The sequence below is a fragment of the Carlito syrichta genome, unplaced genomic scaffold (assembly GCF_000164805.1).
Source record: "Carlito syrichta isolate Samal-C Ts95f unplaced genomic scaffold, Tarsius_syrichta-2.0.1 Scaffold303009, whole genome shotgun sequence".
Classification (NCBI taxonomy): domain Eukaryota; kingdom Metazoa; phylum Chordata; class Mammalia; order Primates; family Tarsiidae; genus Carlito; species Carlito syrichta.
This window is the reverse complement of record NW_007247105.1, coordinates 274,794-291,380: the sequence shown is the minus strand read 5'-3', so window position 1 is coordinate 291,380 and position 16,587 is coordinate 274,794. Positions and strand designations below refer to the sequence as shown.

Sequence of the window (16,587 nt, the reverse complement as noted above, 5' to 3'; positions counted from 1 at the left end):
GACAGAGTGAGACTCCAACTCAAAAAAAATAAAAAAATTAAAAAAAGCAGTTTTGCTTATGGATTATGTGGATTAGCGCCATGTCTCTTGAATAAACCTTGAATGATCCAGAGTGCTGCCTCATCCTGTCATGGTCATGTAGGCCATTTCGGTTTTGTTCCCATGCCCACCAATATTCAGACTTGACACTTAACATTTTCTAAAAGAAATACAGTTAAATTCAGTAGTTTGTGATTTCTATGGACTTGATTGAAGAGTTGAGGGACTTTAAAAATGATCGCTTTCCTACTTTGCATAGCATCTCAGCCCAACTCCAGAGGCTCTCAGAACTGAATGGGGTCTTTTTCTTGTACATTCCTTCACCCAAGTGCCAAATGTCCCGGTTCCTTTCAAACCATCTTCTTTCCAAGGAGAGATAGCAAAGACTAGCACTTTCTTTTTTTTACACTTACAGTGGAAACAATTGGTATAAGAGATTGAAAACTCTGGAGTCGAGAGAGGTAGGTACAGAGTTAGTGACTGATCACTCCTTATGCTCGATGCTGGGGAAAATTTGAAGGCAAAAACATGGTACCTACCCTTTACAGGCCTAATGTTTAATTGAAGAGAGACCTAGTTTACTAGAATCCCACTGCTTTTAACTCACAGAAACTTTATCTATCTATCTATCTATCCATCCATCTATCTATCTATCTATCTATCTATCTATCTATCTATCTAGTTATTTATTTAGAGTTGGAGTCTCACTCCTTCGCCCAGGCTGGAGTGCAGTGGTATGCACGCTCATGGCCATCCCTGCTTCGATCTGCTGGGCTCCGGCAATCCTTCCATCTCAGCCTTCCAAGTCACGGGAACTACAGGCAAACGTTACCACGCCTGACTATACAGAAACTTTAATGATAAAATTAAAAGTCCTTACTCATAGAGAGTAAAATTCTTTTTGGTAAAGAACCTTTGGGGCTGGGTGCAGTGGCTCATGCCTGTAATTCCAGCATTTTGGAAGGCAGAGGTAAGAGGACTGCCTGAGTCCAGGGGTTCGAGACCAATTTGGGGAACCTGGCAAGTTCTCATCTCTACAATAAATCAAAACATCATCTGGGTGTGGTGGTGTGTGCCGGTCGTTTCAGCTACTTGGAAGGCTGAGGCAGAAGGATTACTTGAGCCCGGCAGGTCGAGACTGCGGTGGCAGTGAGCATGCCACTGCACTACAGCCTGGGCGAGAGAGTGAGACTCCGACTCAGGAAAAAAAAAAAAAAGAAACTTTAAACAGTTTTTATTTTGACACTACATTTCACAAAGAGCCAGTAGCAGAATTCATTTCATATAATAATGCTGGCAGAAACGAAATGGTTTTAGGAAAAGGATCCAAGCCTAAATCTAACCCATGCTGCCTGCCATCTGAAACAAACAAAAGAAAAAGCCTGGGTCTTGCTTCTAACACTTTATTTTTAGGTTTTGAAGTTATGTTACTACCAGAAGTACGCATTATTTTCACATTTCTTTAAAGAATGAGAGATGGTGCCTAAAAATTGTATAATTGATGATAAATCTTCATATTTACCATTTAAAAATCTCTCATGACTATTATTCTTTGGAAATGGTATGACTATTTAAAATTCTTCAAAATATTAAGAAGAAAACTTTAAAGTATCTTTTGAATTTCCATTGTGCTAGTCTCGCTGGCACAAAGGGTATTGTTGATATTCTGTAGCAGATTGCCCATTAGGAATAATTTTTAAGAATATTTAGGACAAAGTTTGAAACAGTCATTTTTTTCTTTTGGAAGTCTTCTTCAGGCAGTAATATTAATAATTCTATCCAATTATAAAATTTCATAATTTTAAAAAATAATTATAACCTGTCAGAAAATTATACTTTTCCTTTGCATTCTTTTTACCACCACCTAAGTGCATCTGGCTGGATATCAGAAATCAAGCATGGGTTCGCCTGCTCATTCTTAGGGTTTTAGAAATTTTACAGATGAGTCACTAACTCTGTATTTACCTGTTTTATTCCAAGGTTTTCAATCTCTTATACCAATTGTTTCCATTGTAAGTGTAAAAGAAAGAACGTGCTGACCTTTATAATTGCTACTTGGAGAAGGGATGGCTTAGAAGGGAAACTGTCTTTGAAAACTTACCAAAAGTACTGTATTGACTATACACATATTGAATATTGTTATACGAAAAGCAAGAAATCAAGGGAATAGAGGAAGTCCAGAAATATGGACTTTCAACTTGTAGGGTTGGAAGAAACAGCATTTTTTGTTCTCAAATCATAAAAGATAAAACTAAGAAGCCCATCGAATAGCAAAGATGGATTAGAACTCTGCTTTTTGACAAGGATGTATGTATGTTAAAGATGAGATGGGGGATACAGCATCAGTAAGTGTACCTGATCTCAAACCAGGCCAAGTGGGGACCAAAGGGAGGCCCAAACTTTGCCAGTATGATGCCCACTGTATACCTATTCCTGAATTGTACACCACATCTTTAAAAGTAAATTAAGTTAAATTAAAAAATAAAGGTGAGATAGCTCCAGACATTCCCAATTCAAGATGGATAGGTAAGTGGAATCACAGGTTCCTCTTGCTGTTTGTTGATATGCCAGTCAGGACAGGTTAGGCAATGTCATGGTAAAAAAATAGCCTGCCAAATAAATTAAAAGCTTAATTCTTAGCCATACTGATTATCCAGCAAAGACTGGTAGAAGGACTCTGGCTATTCTCATCACTTAAAGTCCCCATCCTGAGACAAGAATCATAGAAGTGTGGGAAAACGTGAAATCTGGAGAGTCTTCTAGCTGCAATTAAACGCTGTGACCCTTATTTCCTTTTACATCTCATTGGTCAGAAATAGTCACATGGCCCCATTCAAATATAAGGGGATTCAGAAGGGATTGGCAGTAGTGGGAAACTGCCAGGGGGGGTGGGGGTGGGATTGGCAGTAGTGGGAAACTCCTGGGAGGGGGCACACCTCATCAACAAGGCTACCTACATAATAAACATTTGTATACCTAATCCTGCATTGTACCCCCACATCTTTAAAATAAATTCAAACAAATAGCAAAAGCAAATATAAGGAGACTAGAAAATTCTGTCTTGTAAAAAGTTAGACAGACTAGTATGACGGAGCCAGAATAATAAACAGGATTGTCTATCCTGTCCTACTGGCCACCAATATTTAGTTCATTCTTCTTCACACATGAAATACACTCATACTCACCTCCTCCTCAAGGGAAGAAAACAAAGAATTTCATCCAATCATAGTATCAAATTCAAAATGCACGAACTCTAAGTGACATGTGATAGTTTCTATATCAGATCTGAATGTTACTCTCTTGATCCAGAGACCTCTACACACCCAATATATAGTGGTAGAACTGGAATAAGATAAGTGCAATAAATTCTTACACTTCAAAAGGGAAAGGAGACACGTAGTAGTTACTGGGCCACAGCAATTCTGAAATCCCATTGAGTAGATGTGTGTTCCATACCCCTAGAGTGTGGAATTTGGATTAGACCCTGATTCCAATCACAAGAAATTCTTCTCTTGCTCATTGTCTTCATGGCTTCTGAACATTCTGAACATTCTTCTTTTTGACCATATGTAGAATGGAATCTATGGTTCCTTTCTAGGCTTGCTTTTCAGAATTGCTATAATCGTCTGCTTTATTTATTTATTTATTTTTTGAGTTGGAGTCTCACTCTGTCACCCAGACTGGAGTGCAGTGGCTGCTCCTGGCCACCACAGCCTCCACCTGCTGGGCTCCGGCGATCCTTCCGCCTCAGCCTTCCGAGTAGCTGGAACTACAGATGCGTGCTACCACGCCTGGCTAATTTTGATTTATTGTAGAGATGAGGTCTCGCCAAGTTGACCAGGCGGGTCTCGAACCCGCGGGCTCAGGCTATCCACTCACCTCAACCTCCCAAAGGCGCCGAGGCGCTGAGCCACTGAGCCCGGCTATTCGTCTGCCTTCTTAGTCACTTTATTCTATCCCTCTCTTCACTCAAAGTATTCAAAGAGGGTATTTGAGTCCATCTGGCCATACTCTTAGTTTCTTTTCCTCAATCCATTTTGTCCAGCTCAGAGATTTTATTGAATTCTACAACCTTAATAGGGTTTCTGCTCTGAGGGGCTTAATCTATTCAGAGACTTAAACCTTGATTTGGTCACTGATTTGTCATAAAGCAGAGTTCTAATCAGTCTTTGTTATTCGATGGGCTTCTCATTTTTATCTTTCATGATTTGGGAACAAAAAAAATGTTTCTTCTAACCCTACAGGTTGGAAGTCCATATTTCTGAACTTTCTCTATTCCCTTGATTTCTACCTTTCAAACTGACCAATTATTTTCTAAGTTCATTTCCTTCTTATATGACTTTGTTACATGCACCCACTAATAATAGACATATGTTACTAATTTTTTATTTCCTACATTTCTAAAAATGAAACTACAAGCTAATTAGGTACATCATCTGTCTTCTAAGCTATCACATGACAGTTTTTACTAAGTGCTTTCCTACTACATAATATGAATCACCAACTCTTTAATCTCTGATAACTATTTTCTTATTACCTGCCACTTGGTCGCTAAACCAAGGCCATGTATTCTGGGTAGTGTTGTGGATTGTCTTTTTTTCTTCTACTTCACTTCTAAATACCAATGTCTGTATCAGTCAGAGCAGGCTATGTGATACTAATGTGACAAACTATCTCTAAATTTCAGATATCTAAAGCAGCATTTATTCTTTGCTCATGTTAGAAGTCCACAGTGGTTCAAAAAAAGCTCGGTTCATAGTAAACACTTAGAGACTCAGGCTCACAGCAGCCACCATCTTTAATATTGTTGGATGCCACTCCAGAGAAAGAAAAGTACTATGAAGGGTCTTTAACTGGCAATTATTTTTTTAGTTCAAAAATGATACTTGCCACTTCCACCCACAACTCAAAACTAAGCATATGGTCCTACCCAACCATAAAGGAGCCTGAATGTTCACTACTACCGTATGCTAGGAAGGCGAAAGCCAGAGCTGGATATGGAATAGCAGTAACTATATCTGTTGGTATTTAAAAAAGAAAAGATGCTCATTCCTGAAAAATACACATAGTATAATGAAGACACTACAGATCACAAAAAATCTATCCCCAGAGATAATGGTAAACATTTTTATGTCCTTTCCATTCTTTTCAGTAGGATTACACTTTCTCAGTCTGTAATCCCAGCACTTTGGGAGGTCGAGATGAGAGGATTGCCTGAGCCTGGGGATTTGAGACCAGCCTGGGCAACTTGGTGAGACCTCATCTGTACAAAAACTAGCCCGGCTGGTGGCGTGCATCTGTAGTTCCAGCTAATTGGAAGGTTGAGACTGAAGGATCACCTAAGCCCAGCAGGTCGAGGCCGCGGTGACCGTGAGCGTGCCACTGCACTCCAGCCTGGGCAACAAACAAACAAAAAAAAGGATTACACTTTCATTACACCTAAGGCTTTCTGCAACTGCAAGGTGAAGGTCATGATGGAAAGCACAGCCTACCAACATCCAGAGAGCCGCCACCACCTTCTATACATGTGATCTTTTTTGCGTTTTTTCTTCCCTTTTCTTAATTCACTCTGCTGTTGTTGCTGCTGCTTAGCAAAACTGGTGAGAACAAAATTGTATTCATCGATGCATCACCCAGAGAATCCCCCAATTCCTGCCAGGGAACCCTCCTGGCCTTTCTCCAGCCGGCTTTCAAAAATTGCAAAACCACCGGGCATCTGGGAGGCCGGGTTCCCCACCGAGAGGCCGGAGGCCGCAGAGCAGCCGGGTGGGCCGGAAGGGCCGCCCCCTGGTCCTACGATGTCCCAGGGAGCGGGAACAAAAAACCGAAACCGAAACCAGCCGGCTCGGTCCCCTCCCCGGGCTTGAGCTTCCGCCGGCCGCCGAGCGCGCGTCTCGCCTCCGCCAGGGCAGGTCGCTTTCGCTTCGGGTTTTGCGGTGCGGGTGCACGCCCGTGCCGCCGCCACGGTGCCTTGGCAGGGCGTGGGACGTGGCGGGATGCGGCACTGGGCGGGGCGGCGAGCGGAGGGGTCCCGGGATCCCGGGATCCCGGGGGGCCAGCCTGGGTCTGACTCTCTGCACCCGCCCCAGGGGCGACGCCGCGAGCCCCTGAGGTTCACATGCGGCCTGCGAGGGGGGCCCAGCTCCGAAGGCACCGGATGCAAGCTGCCACCTCCAGCACCCATGGCCTAGGCGTCAGGGAGGGACACCAGCGTGTCTAGGGCTGACCCTGTCCTCCCACTCCATGGAGGAACAAAAGCCAGAAATGGAGGCCACAGCTTCCTTTTTGAAAAGGGCTAGTAAGAACGGATTCCAGCCAGGGACGCAAGTCAGGAAGGCCTCTTGATGTCTTGGCTGCCTTCGTGTGAATTCTTCGCCTTTGCGGTCTTAGTTCTTTCTCCAGAGACACAAAGGGCTCTGTGTTTTCACCATCTGCGCTGGCTAGAAAGAACAGTTCGCAAATTCAAGATTTAGTTTGCTGGTTTTGTTTTGTTTGTCTCCATCCAATGCTTGGAAGCCTCGATGGGGCCCTTCATTCCTGGTCAGAAATGCTAGAGTCTCGAAATGCAGAAGCCAATTGTGACATTCTAGTGCGCTTTTTTGTTGACCTGGAGGCCTGTAAAGGCAGCCGCAATAAATAAGCAACTGATTTTGAGAAAAGAAATTTAAACAAATGCAGTATATGAATCTTTTGATTATTTCTCAGTAGTGCCTTACTTACAAAAATAAACAGTTTTTCTTTATACCTTTTTGCTTTCTGGTAGGATGGCCAAAAGTCTCTGAACAAACATAGGCCGGATGTGGTAACTGACTCCTGTAATCCCAGCACTCTGAGAGACGGAGATGAGAGGATTGTCTGAGCTCAGGGATTCGAGACCAGCCTGAGCAACATGGTGAGACCTTGTCTATACAATAAATTAGCCAGTGTGGTGGTGCACACCTGTAGTGCCAGCTACTTGGAAGGCTGAGGCAGAAGGATCACCTGAGCCCAGCAGGTCGAGGATACAGTGTCCGTGAACATGCCCCTGCACTCCAGCCTGGGCGACAGAGTAAGACTCTGACACAAAAAATAAAATAAAAACACATTACTTCAGGGAAAAGTGCCTGCACCTTAATATCTCTTGGGTAAAATTCTACTCTTGTTTCAAAATCCTTGAAAGGACTATCTTTCCCTAGGACATTTCTTTTTCTTCTTAATCATGGATAGACAAGATTAATAATTCTTTGTTCATAATTGACCTAAGTAAAATTATCTATGTTAGTTATACTTGTCAACCTTCCAAAGTAAGTTAAGGAAGAATAATGACAGATCATTGAAATACTTATTCATTAGATGATTCACAAAAATTGGTTCTTATAAAACAAGATCACACCTTTATGTTTCTGTTTTTGTTTCCTAAATATACTGACTCAGGGAGAAGTTCCTTTGATTTTAAAGATAAATCATATTCAGACACTCAAAGAAAATGGTATTGGTACTAATGAGGGCATAGAGGTGGAATAAGATTTTCTGAATTTAGCCGGGCGCAGTGGCTCACGACTGTAATCCCAGCACTTTGGGAGGCAGAGGCTAGAGGATTGCCTGAGTACAGGGGTTCAAGACCAGCCTGGGCAACTTGGTGAGACCTCATGTCTACAATAAGTCAAAAAATTAGCCAGGCATGGTGGCATGCGTCTGTATTTCCAACTACTTGGAAGGTTGAGACAGAAGGATCGCTTGAGCCCAGCAAGTCAAGGCTGCAGTGGCTGTGAGTGTGCCATTGCACTCCAGCCTGGGCAACAGAGTGAGACTCCGATTTAAAAAAAAAAAAGATTTTTCTGAATTTAAATTGATTGAAATTTTTTCTTCGATGTTGTTGGGGGGCAGGAAACGATTTCCTGAGAGAAATATAAACAAATACAATTTTCTTCCTATTGCCTTACCTACAAGAAGAAACAATTTTTCTTTACACCTTTTTGCTTTCTGATATGATGGCTCTGCTTTTATTCTAACATTGACAGGGTTGAGCATTTCCATTTTATTCTTCAGTATTTTGAAGACTTAGCACGTTTAGTGTAAAAATAAAAGCCATTAATGATGTTTTCATTATGATGTAAACAGCAAATCCTGTTTATAGTAGGGCTTAATGGTGCACTGTGAATACTTTTCTCCCTTGGCCCAACGTTATGTGTATTTTTCCTTTTCCACTTATAGGAATGTATTCCCAACAGGTAGATCAAATGAATTTTCTTTCTTTCTTGTATTCCATCATTTTCTCAAAATCATGCCACCACTTTGGTTTACTTATGACGTTTAGGCTGGGACGCCCTCAAATGCTAGGAAGTTGGGGGAACCTGCCCTGGGGTACTTATGTTAGTAGGCCAGGTTCTCCTGAGAGTATTCATTCAGGCTTTTTCTTTTCTTTTTTCTCACTCTTGGCGCCCAGGCTGGAGTGCTGTGGCACACTCACCGCCACTGTAGCCTTCGACTCAGCCTTCCAAGTAGCTGGAACTATAGACGCACGCCATCACATCCAGCTAGTTTTTGTGATTTGTTGTAGAGACGAGTTCTCACCAAGTTGCCTGGGCTGGTTTTGAACCTGCGGGCTCAGGCAATCCTCTTGCTTCGGCCTCCCAAAGTGCTGGGATTACAAACTGAGCCACTGTGCCCAGCTGACATTTTCTTTCTTTTTTTTGAGTTGGACTCTCACTCTGTTGTCCAGACTGGAGTGCAGTGGCACACTCCCGGCCACCACAGCCTTGACCTGCTGGGCTCCAGCGATCCTTTCGCCTCAACCTTCCAAGTAGCTGGAACTACAGGCGCGCGCTACCATGCCTGGCTAGTTTTTGATTTATTGTAGAGATGAGGGCTCGCCAAGTTGCCAAAGCGGGTCTCGAACCCACAGGCTCAGGCAATTCAGTCACCTCCGTCTCCCAAAGTGCGGGATTACAGGCTGAGCCACCGAGCCAGGCCTTTCTTTTTTTTTAAGTGAAATGATCCTCCAGTTTTTTTTCTTGAGGTTCGGGCTCAGCTGCCTTCATTGCAGTGTGTTATGTGTGTGCTTGTATATGTAAGTATTGAGGAAAACAAATGTGAGGAGACAACTGGAACAGTTTTACCAGTAAGCTTTCAGCCAACCCTTGGTTTTGATTTCTTCCCTCTCCCCCTCATTTCTGAGGTTCTGCTATGCAGGTGGTCACCTTTCCATTGCAATCCCTTTTGCTCACTCTGGGTTAGCTCCTTCCTTCTGTCTTATCCTTCTGTATACTTCTAGTAGTTTGTGTTCCAGGTATGTGTTGAAATCTCCGTGCTGATTGTTCCCCTTGACTGGGTTTTTTAACTTATTTTTTACATGCTTTTACTTTCATTTTAAGGGATTTAAATGATGGACAGGACCATGTGTGTCCGTCTATGTGCTTAGACTGTCTTCTCTTCCCTTCCCTTCCTTCCTTCCTTCCCTCTCTGTTACCAGGGTTGGAGTGCTGTGGCACCGTCACGGCTCATGGTAGCCTCAACCTTCTGGGTTCAGGCGATCCATCTTCTGTCTCAGCCTCCCAAGTAACTGAAATGACAGGTGTGCACATCACACCTGGCTAAGTTTTTAAATTTTTGTAGTGATGATGTCTCACTATGTTGTCCAGGATGGTCTCAAATTCCTAGGCTCAAACAGTCCTTCTGCCTTGACTTCCTAAAATGTTGGGATTAAAGGGGTGAGCCAATGTGCCCAGCCTAAACTTTTCTTGATTTGGGAGGTCAGAAGTAGTTTGCCCATGTCCAGTGAACTCCTGCTATGAGTATAGAGGCTTCTGGACTGAGATCCCAAATTACGTTTTGATCTGTTAACCATTACTCTGGTCCATGAGCCATCCTGTCCACCCTGGGGGAATTTAGTCCAGATCTTGTTTGAGCTTTAGTATAATCAGGCTGAGCTAAGAATTGGGAAAAACTTAAAGGTCCACTTCCCTAAATGGAGTTGGGGGACAAATTAAAACATTTAGGTAGAAGTTTCTTAACTGGATAATACAAGGAGTTTAAAGAGAGTGAGTGAGCCCAAAGAAGAATCTATTCACAGTTGGTACTCTGTGCCCAGCATAGTGGCAGGGCCTGCAATAGCATGTATTTTCTGTGGTTGAATTTCATCTGATATATGCTGGAAGACAGGTTTTACTCCACTTCAGTCCTCATGTTTTTACCTGGGTTTTATTTTTTTATGGTGACTTTACCCTGATTCTGACAATAAAGGTTGGGAATGTGTTTCTTATTGGCTCATGTACCTTGGACTCTACAATCAAGGAAACATACAGCCACCTTCAAACTACCAAAATTAAGGTTATATCTGTGCGTGTGTGTGTTTGTGTGTGTATATAACTTGTTTCGTGTGTGTATATAACTTGTTTCCTAAAGTCAGAGAAGTATTAACCAATATTTTACATTTAAAAAAAATAAAGGGTTCACTTTTTGCAATAAATTCTCAAATTTATACGGAGTTCTTGTTGGTATATGGTTTGGGACATGGATCTAATCCCCTCCATGCTCCCCTTTTAAGGTATCTAATCTACTGCACTAGCATCTTTATTGAATAAGATATTCTAATCCCCCTGGGGTGTAATGTTACCTCTATTAAGTAGAGTTTTATGTTTTTAAAGAGTATTCTGCTGTTTCTCTTTCAGGCATCGGTTTTGGATGTCAAGGAATATAAAACTTCTGAAAGAACAGTTGTAGTTGCTGGTCTTCCAGTTGGCCTTTTTAGTGATCAGTTATTGGCCAAATTAGTGAGGAGTCACTTTCAAGATATTAAGAGTGGGGGTGGAGATGTTGAAGATGTGATATATCCGACAAGAACCATGGGAGTTGCATATGTAATATTCAAAGAAATAAAAGGTATTTCCAAATCTAATTTCTATAATCTTAGAAATAATTCTTCAATGACATTTAAAAATTGGATTTCATTAAAATGATTCATGGGATTGGTACATTTTAAAGTAGCTTTTAAAAAATATTATTTTATCCTGAATATAAAAGTGGCACAGTATTGCATCAGTATCTACTTTATTACTGGTAAAGTTGAATTGAGAAATGTGGCTTGGATCTGAGATTAGATTGAACCATTCTGTTCCCTGCCCTCCATCCCTGGCACAGGCAAGGAATTTGGGTCTGCAAACACACCCCTCCAGCCTCAGGAAAGCTTAGTGGCTGGCAGAATACATTGCCAGAGAAAGGCGAGTGTCCATGCCAACCTTTTGGAGGTGAAAGTACCACAAGGGAGTAGGAGCAAAGGAAGAGACCTTGCTCATTCATTTATTCACAAATATTTATTGAGTACTTGTTATTTGCCAGGCAACATTCTAGGCCTTGAGGTTACAGCAATGAATGAAATAGGCAAAGTCTTTTCATTCATGAAACATACATCTGTAGGGATGAGCAGGTTAGAAACAAATTCATGAATATATAATGTGTTGGGTGCTTTATTTATAAGTTACTTATATTTATACTTATGGTTATATACGTTAATACATAGGTGCTATGAAAGGATATAAAGAAGAATAAAGAGATAGAAAGTGATGGAGAGTGCTGTTTTAGATGGATAGGAAAGGAAATTCTCTGTTTAGAAGACATTTGGGCAGAGACCTGAATGAAATGAGGGAATGATTCATGCAGATAAGGGGAAAGAACATTCTAGGCCAAGGGAAGGACTGTTAATTCTGGTTGAGATAGAGGGTTTCTAGCAGAGGTTTACAAGATTGAACCATCTTTTCTTAAATAACCCAGCTAGCAGCTGTGTGGAGAATAGGAGCTACTACTCATTATTGGCTTTGATAGGGCGGTAGCAGGGCTGGTAATGAGAACTGGTGGGTGTTCAGGATTTGTTGGTGGATTAGATGTCATTTTCTGAGATGGATAAGACTAGGGATAGAGTATGTTTGGGAGAGGGATAGTCATTGAGAGCTGAGTTTTGAGACAGGATGTGGTGACACACACCTGTAATCCCAGCACTTTGGGAGGCCAAGGTGGGAGGATCACTTGAGTCTAGGAGTTTGAGACCAGCCTAGTGAGACCTTATCTCTACAAAAAAATCAAAAAATGTAGGCAGGCATGGTGGTACATGCCTAGAGTCCCAGCTACTCAGAAGGCTGAGGCAGAAAGATCGCTTGAGCCCAGGAGGCTGAGGCTGCAGTAACCCAAGAGCGTGTCACTGCACTTTAACCTGGACAACCAGAGTGAGACTCCAACTCAAAAAAAAAAAGTTGAGTTTTGATCAATGAGATGCCTATTAGGATAATGAAGTGAGATTTCTACAGGCAGAAGGGAGAAAGTTTGAAGCTAAAGACAGAATTTTGAAAGCAACACACCTAGAGATGGCATCTAAAGTCTTGGAGATTGTTGAGATCACCCAGGGGATGGGCATAGGTTAGCAGAGAAGTATGAGCCCTGAGATCTGGGGCTTGCTAACACCTAGAGAATGGAAAGAGGAGGATTAGAAAGGAGACTGAGCAGATCAACCGGGACAGCGTGGGTTGTCCCTGTGTTTACCCTGTGGTTTTTTTTTTTTTCTGAATTGGAGTCTCACTGTCGCCCAGACTGGAGTGCAGCGGCCGCTCCCGGCCACCGCAGCCTCGCCTGCTGGGCTCCGGCCATCCTTCCGCCTCAGCCTTCCGAGTAGCTGGAACTACAGGCGCGCGCTACCACACCCGGCTGATTTTTTGATTTATTGTAGAGATGAGGTCTCGCTGCCCAGGTGGGTCTCGAATCCTCGGGCTCAGACAATTCACTCACCTCAGCCTCCCACAGGCGCGGGATTACAGGCTGAGCCACCGAGCCCGGTTTACCTTGTGTATTTTTAAAAATGTGATTTGGATCACATTTACACATAAGATGAATTTTAATATGTTAAAGTACAAGAAATAAGCTTGATTGCTGAATTTAGGGGAATAATGAAGACAAAGTCTTAGCCATTCTAAAAAATCGAATTGAATATCTTTATTATTATTGTTTGTTAAAATAATTATTAGTGTGTTGCATGACAAACACTTCTGATGTCAGTGTTTTCACTTAGTTGCAAAGAATGTCATCAGACAAAAGAAACTCCAGCTAGCAAAGAAGGTTGGATATGCTCAACTCACAGTCTCTTGTTTTAGTGAAAAGGTAAGGAGTGGTGCTCAAGGTGTGGTGTAGTCTTGCATCTCATTTCCTTTTTGAAGCCTTTTCCTATGTCAGGAGACACAAAGTGCTCTCACCCCATGAATTCTAGAAAAGAGCACGGAAACTCCCTAACCTGAGTCGTGTTAAAGATCAGACCTGTCTCTTGAAATGTGAATTATTGCCTCATCTGTTTTTATCTTTCTGTGTGCTCCACTCAATGCATTTAAAGTGACAGTAAGCTTTTATGTTGTCATGGATGATATCAGGTACTAAAGACTTATTTTGGGAAAAAATTAGAATAAACATTTAAAAAGGAGCTGTGAAGAGACAGGAAAAGTGGGGATAAAAGAGAGAAGTGAAAATTCAAAGGGCTAGTTTACAAACTTCATTCTGTGTAAGGAACTCAGCATTGTTCATCTGATGAAATTTAAACTGGGTATGGGGATATCATTAGGGGACCCTATAAGATAGAAGAACCAAGCTGGGCTCGGTGGCTCAGCCTGTAATCCCGCGCCTTTGGGAGGCTGAGGTGAGTGGATTGCCTGAGCCCGCGGGTTCGAGACCCGCCTTGGCAGCGAGACCTCATCTTTACAATAAATCAAAAAAATCAGCCGGGCGTGGTAGTGCATGCCTGTAATTCCGGCTACCTGGAAGGCTGAGGCGGAAGGATCGCCGGAGCCCAGCAGGTCGAGGCTGTGGTGGCCGGAAGCGGCCACTGCACTCCAGTCTGGGCGACAGAGTGAGACTCTAACTCAAAAAAAAAAAAAAAGATAAAAGAACCAGAATGGTTTATATCTATGGGTTCTGCATACGATTTCGTTTCAAAAAAGCATTGTCTCTAAAAATTATTTGACTGCTTCTGTGTTGGGCTACGTGGGGAGAAATTGTGAATCCCAAGTAGAATAACGTGAGATCCCTTTGCTGGGCTTCTTTGGTACAAGAAACAAATCTAGGCCAGACAATTGGCGCCTGGTTTAAGGTAACTGCTGTGGAGCTAAGAACACGACAGAAAAAGAGAAATATGAGATTACAGAGCAGCGCAAGATTGATCAGAAAGCTGTGGACTCGCAAATCTTACCAAAAATCAAAGCTATTCCTCAGCGCCAGGGCTACCTGCAATCTGTGCTTGCCCTGACAAATGGTGTTTATCCTCACAAATTAGTGTTCGAAATTTCTTTGCAAGAAGAACCTAATTAAAGAACTGATCATGTTTTTTTTAAAAAAGGAACATGGCAGAAAAGAACATGCTTGTGTAATGTGTTCCCCTAGGCAGTGCTGCTTTAATTACTTTCTTTTAATTTTAGGTCTTCAGCTGTGTAAAAGCTTTCCTTGATCTTTCTGTTTTTCGGAGTCAAGTTACTCTAGAAAGTCTGGTCATGGACCTGAAAAAGAAAATCCCAACTTTAAGCTTCAGTCCTTTGGAACCCAATGGAAGAATCTCTGTGGAAGGATCGTTTCTGGCTATCAAGAGCCTCAAAGAATCTTTGCTATTAAGAGCAAGTTCTCTCTTAGGACAAAACAGAACTTTTACCAGTGAGGAGAGAAAGTGGAATAGACAAAGCCAGAAAAGGAATCTACAGGGAAGTCACAGCTCTTCAGAGTCGCTCAGGACCTTAGAACCTGAGACTGCTAGAAGGGCAGAAATGCTTATGCTCGACACAGATGTTTTTCTTTACCTGAAACAAAAGTGTCAGTTTTATGAACGCACACTGAACAAGTACCATGTTCTATGTCAGGAGAGAGTGGATGGTGAAATCACCACAATTTGTCTAAAAAATGCTCAAACTGGTTTTCAGCCAAACAATGTAAAACACGTAAAAGAGCTCATTGAGAAAAAGTTACAGACTCTTTACTTAGAGTTTAGAAAAGAGACGTTTATTTTGGAAGGGAAGGAAAAGAGAGAGAAAGGCAATATTAAATGGGCATGTAAAGTATTAGGTTCGAGATACCCTGGGGTCTTGATTAACTTGTATAGGACACACATTGACATTATAGGATCTTCCTCTGACACCTACCTATTTAAAAAAGAGGTCATGAAATTAATAAGGCAAAAGGTTAGTTAATAAATCTCAGCAATAGTAGTGGTATTGGTGATAATGTCTGCTTTCCTCTGCTTTATTATTTTTCCATTGCTGAGCACCAGCTATGCTGTGAATGAGGCTAGTTTTCGCACCTTCTCTCGTTTAATCCTTATGACCATCCTTGTCTTAAGTGTTACTATCCTCATGCTATCAGGGGAGAAACTAGGATTTGCGTTTGGAGAAGTTGAAACACTGTTCCGAAGTTATCTAGTTGATAAGGAATGAGACTAGGGCTTAGACCAGTCTATCCAAATACAGAAATAATATCTAAGGAATAAAACTTTGAAAAACAAACTCATCAAACTTTTAAGAAATATTATTTTCTCAGTAACTCCAAATTATTAGAAAAAGAAGTAGTCTTAGCATATGAGAAGTTTGAATGACTATTGTTATGCTATTGGAAATTTCTTAACATTTACGAAGCTTATGTTTACTCCATACAGAATTAGAGTGCTGGCAAAATTTACTTGGGAAACTACTTAGATAGAAAGTTTTCTGAGCAGGGCTCGGTGGCTCAGCCTGTAATCTCACGCCTTTGGGAGGCTGAGGTGAGTGGATTGTCTGAGCCCGCGGGTTCGAGACCTGTCTGGGCAACTTGGCGAGACCTCATCTCTACAATAAATCAAAAATCAGCCGGGCGTGGTAGCGCGCGCCTGTAGTTCCAGCTACGTGGAAGGCTGAGGCGGAGGGATCGCTGGAGCCCAGCAGGTCGAGGCTGTGGTGGCTGTGAGCATGACACTGCACTCCAGCCTGGGTGACAGAGTGAGGCTCCAACTCAAAAAAAAAGAAGGAAAAAAAAAGAAAGCTTTTCTGATGCAGGTAATCATTACTTGACTAAATTCTCTTGCTTCAAGGCTGTTGGGCATGGGGGACATTACTGCTACTAATTTAGCCTGAGTTCCTACATAAAATGTTAATTCTTTTATTATAATCGCCAAATATGAATTGAGTCATTTGTGTCACACCCAACTAAAACAGAATCAATAAATTGGGAGGAAAAATTTCTTGAGGCACATAACATTGCTTGAAGAATATAATCATCTGTGAGCCTGTTTATCGAAACTGCTTGCTGTAACCTGAAACCAGTTTTATCTATAGCTGCTGAGATAACCTCTGCAATTCTAGACTAATTTTGTCCACCACCATCACCCACCAATCAGAGCTTGCCAGGTTGTCAAAGCTTTACTGGTACCAATAAACTTTCTTTTAGGACCACATGTTACATTCCTCTTTTTTATAAAATCTCCAACTGTCTCTTTGTTCTTCAGACATACCAGAGACTACCCAGAATTGCAGTTCTTTTTCCCCTACACACCTGGCATGTTTTGATCTATTGTAGAGATGAGGT

At 42.0% G+C, this 16,587-nt stretch overlaps 1 protein-coding gene across 1 annotated transcript; it reads left to right on the top strand.

Moving 5' to 3' along the window:
• The first annotated feature begins 2,557 nt into the window (after positions 1 to 2,557).
• Positions 2,558 to 15,221, top strand: RBM43 (RNA binding motif protein 43). The gene is made up of 5 exons (XM_021712010.1): positions 2,558 to 2,565; positions 5,632 to 5,947; positions 10,689 to 10,899; positions 13,073 to 13,161; positions 14,463 to 15,221. Exons 1-5 carry the CDS (start codon positions 2,558 to 2,560, stop codon positions 15,219 to 15,221), a joined length of 1,383 nt encoding a protein of 460 aa, XP_021567685.1.
• The last annotated feature ends 1,366 nt before the right edge of the window (positions 15,222 to 16,587 follow it).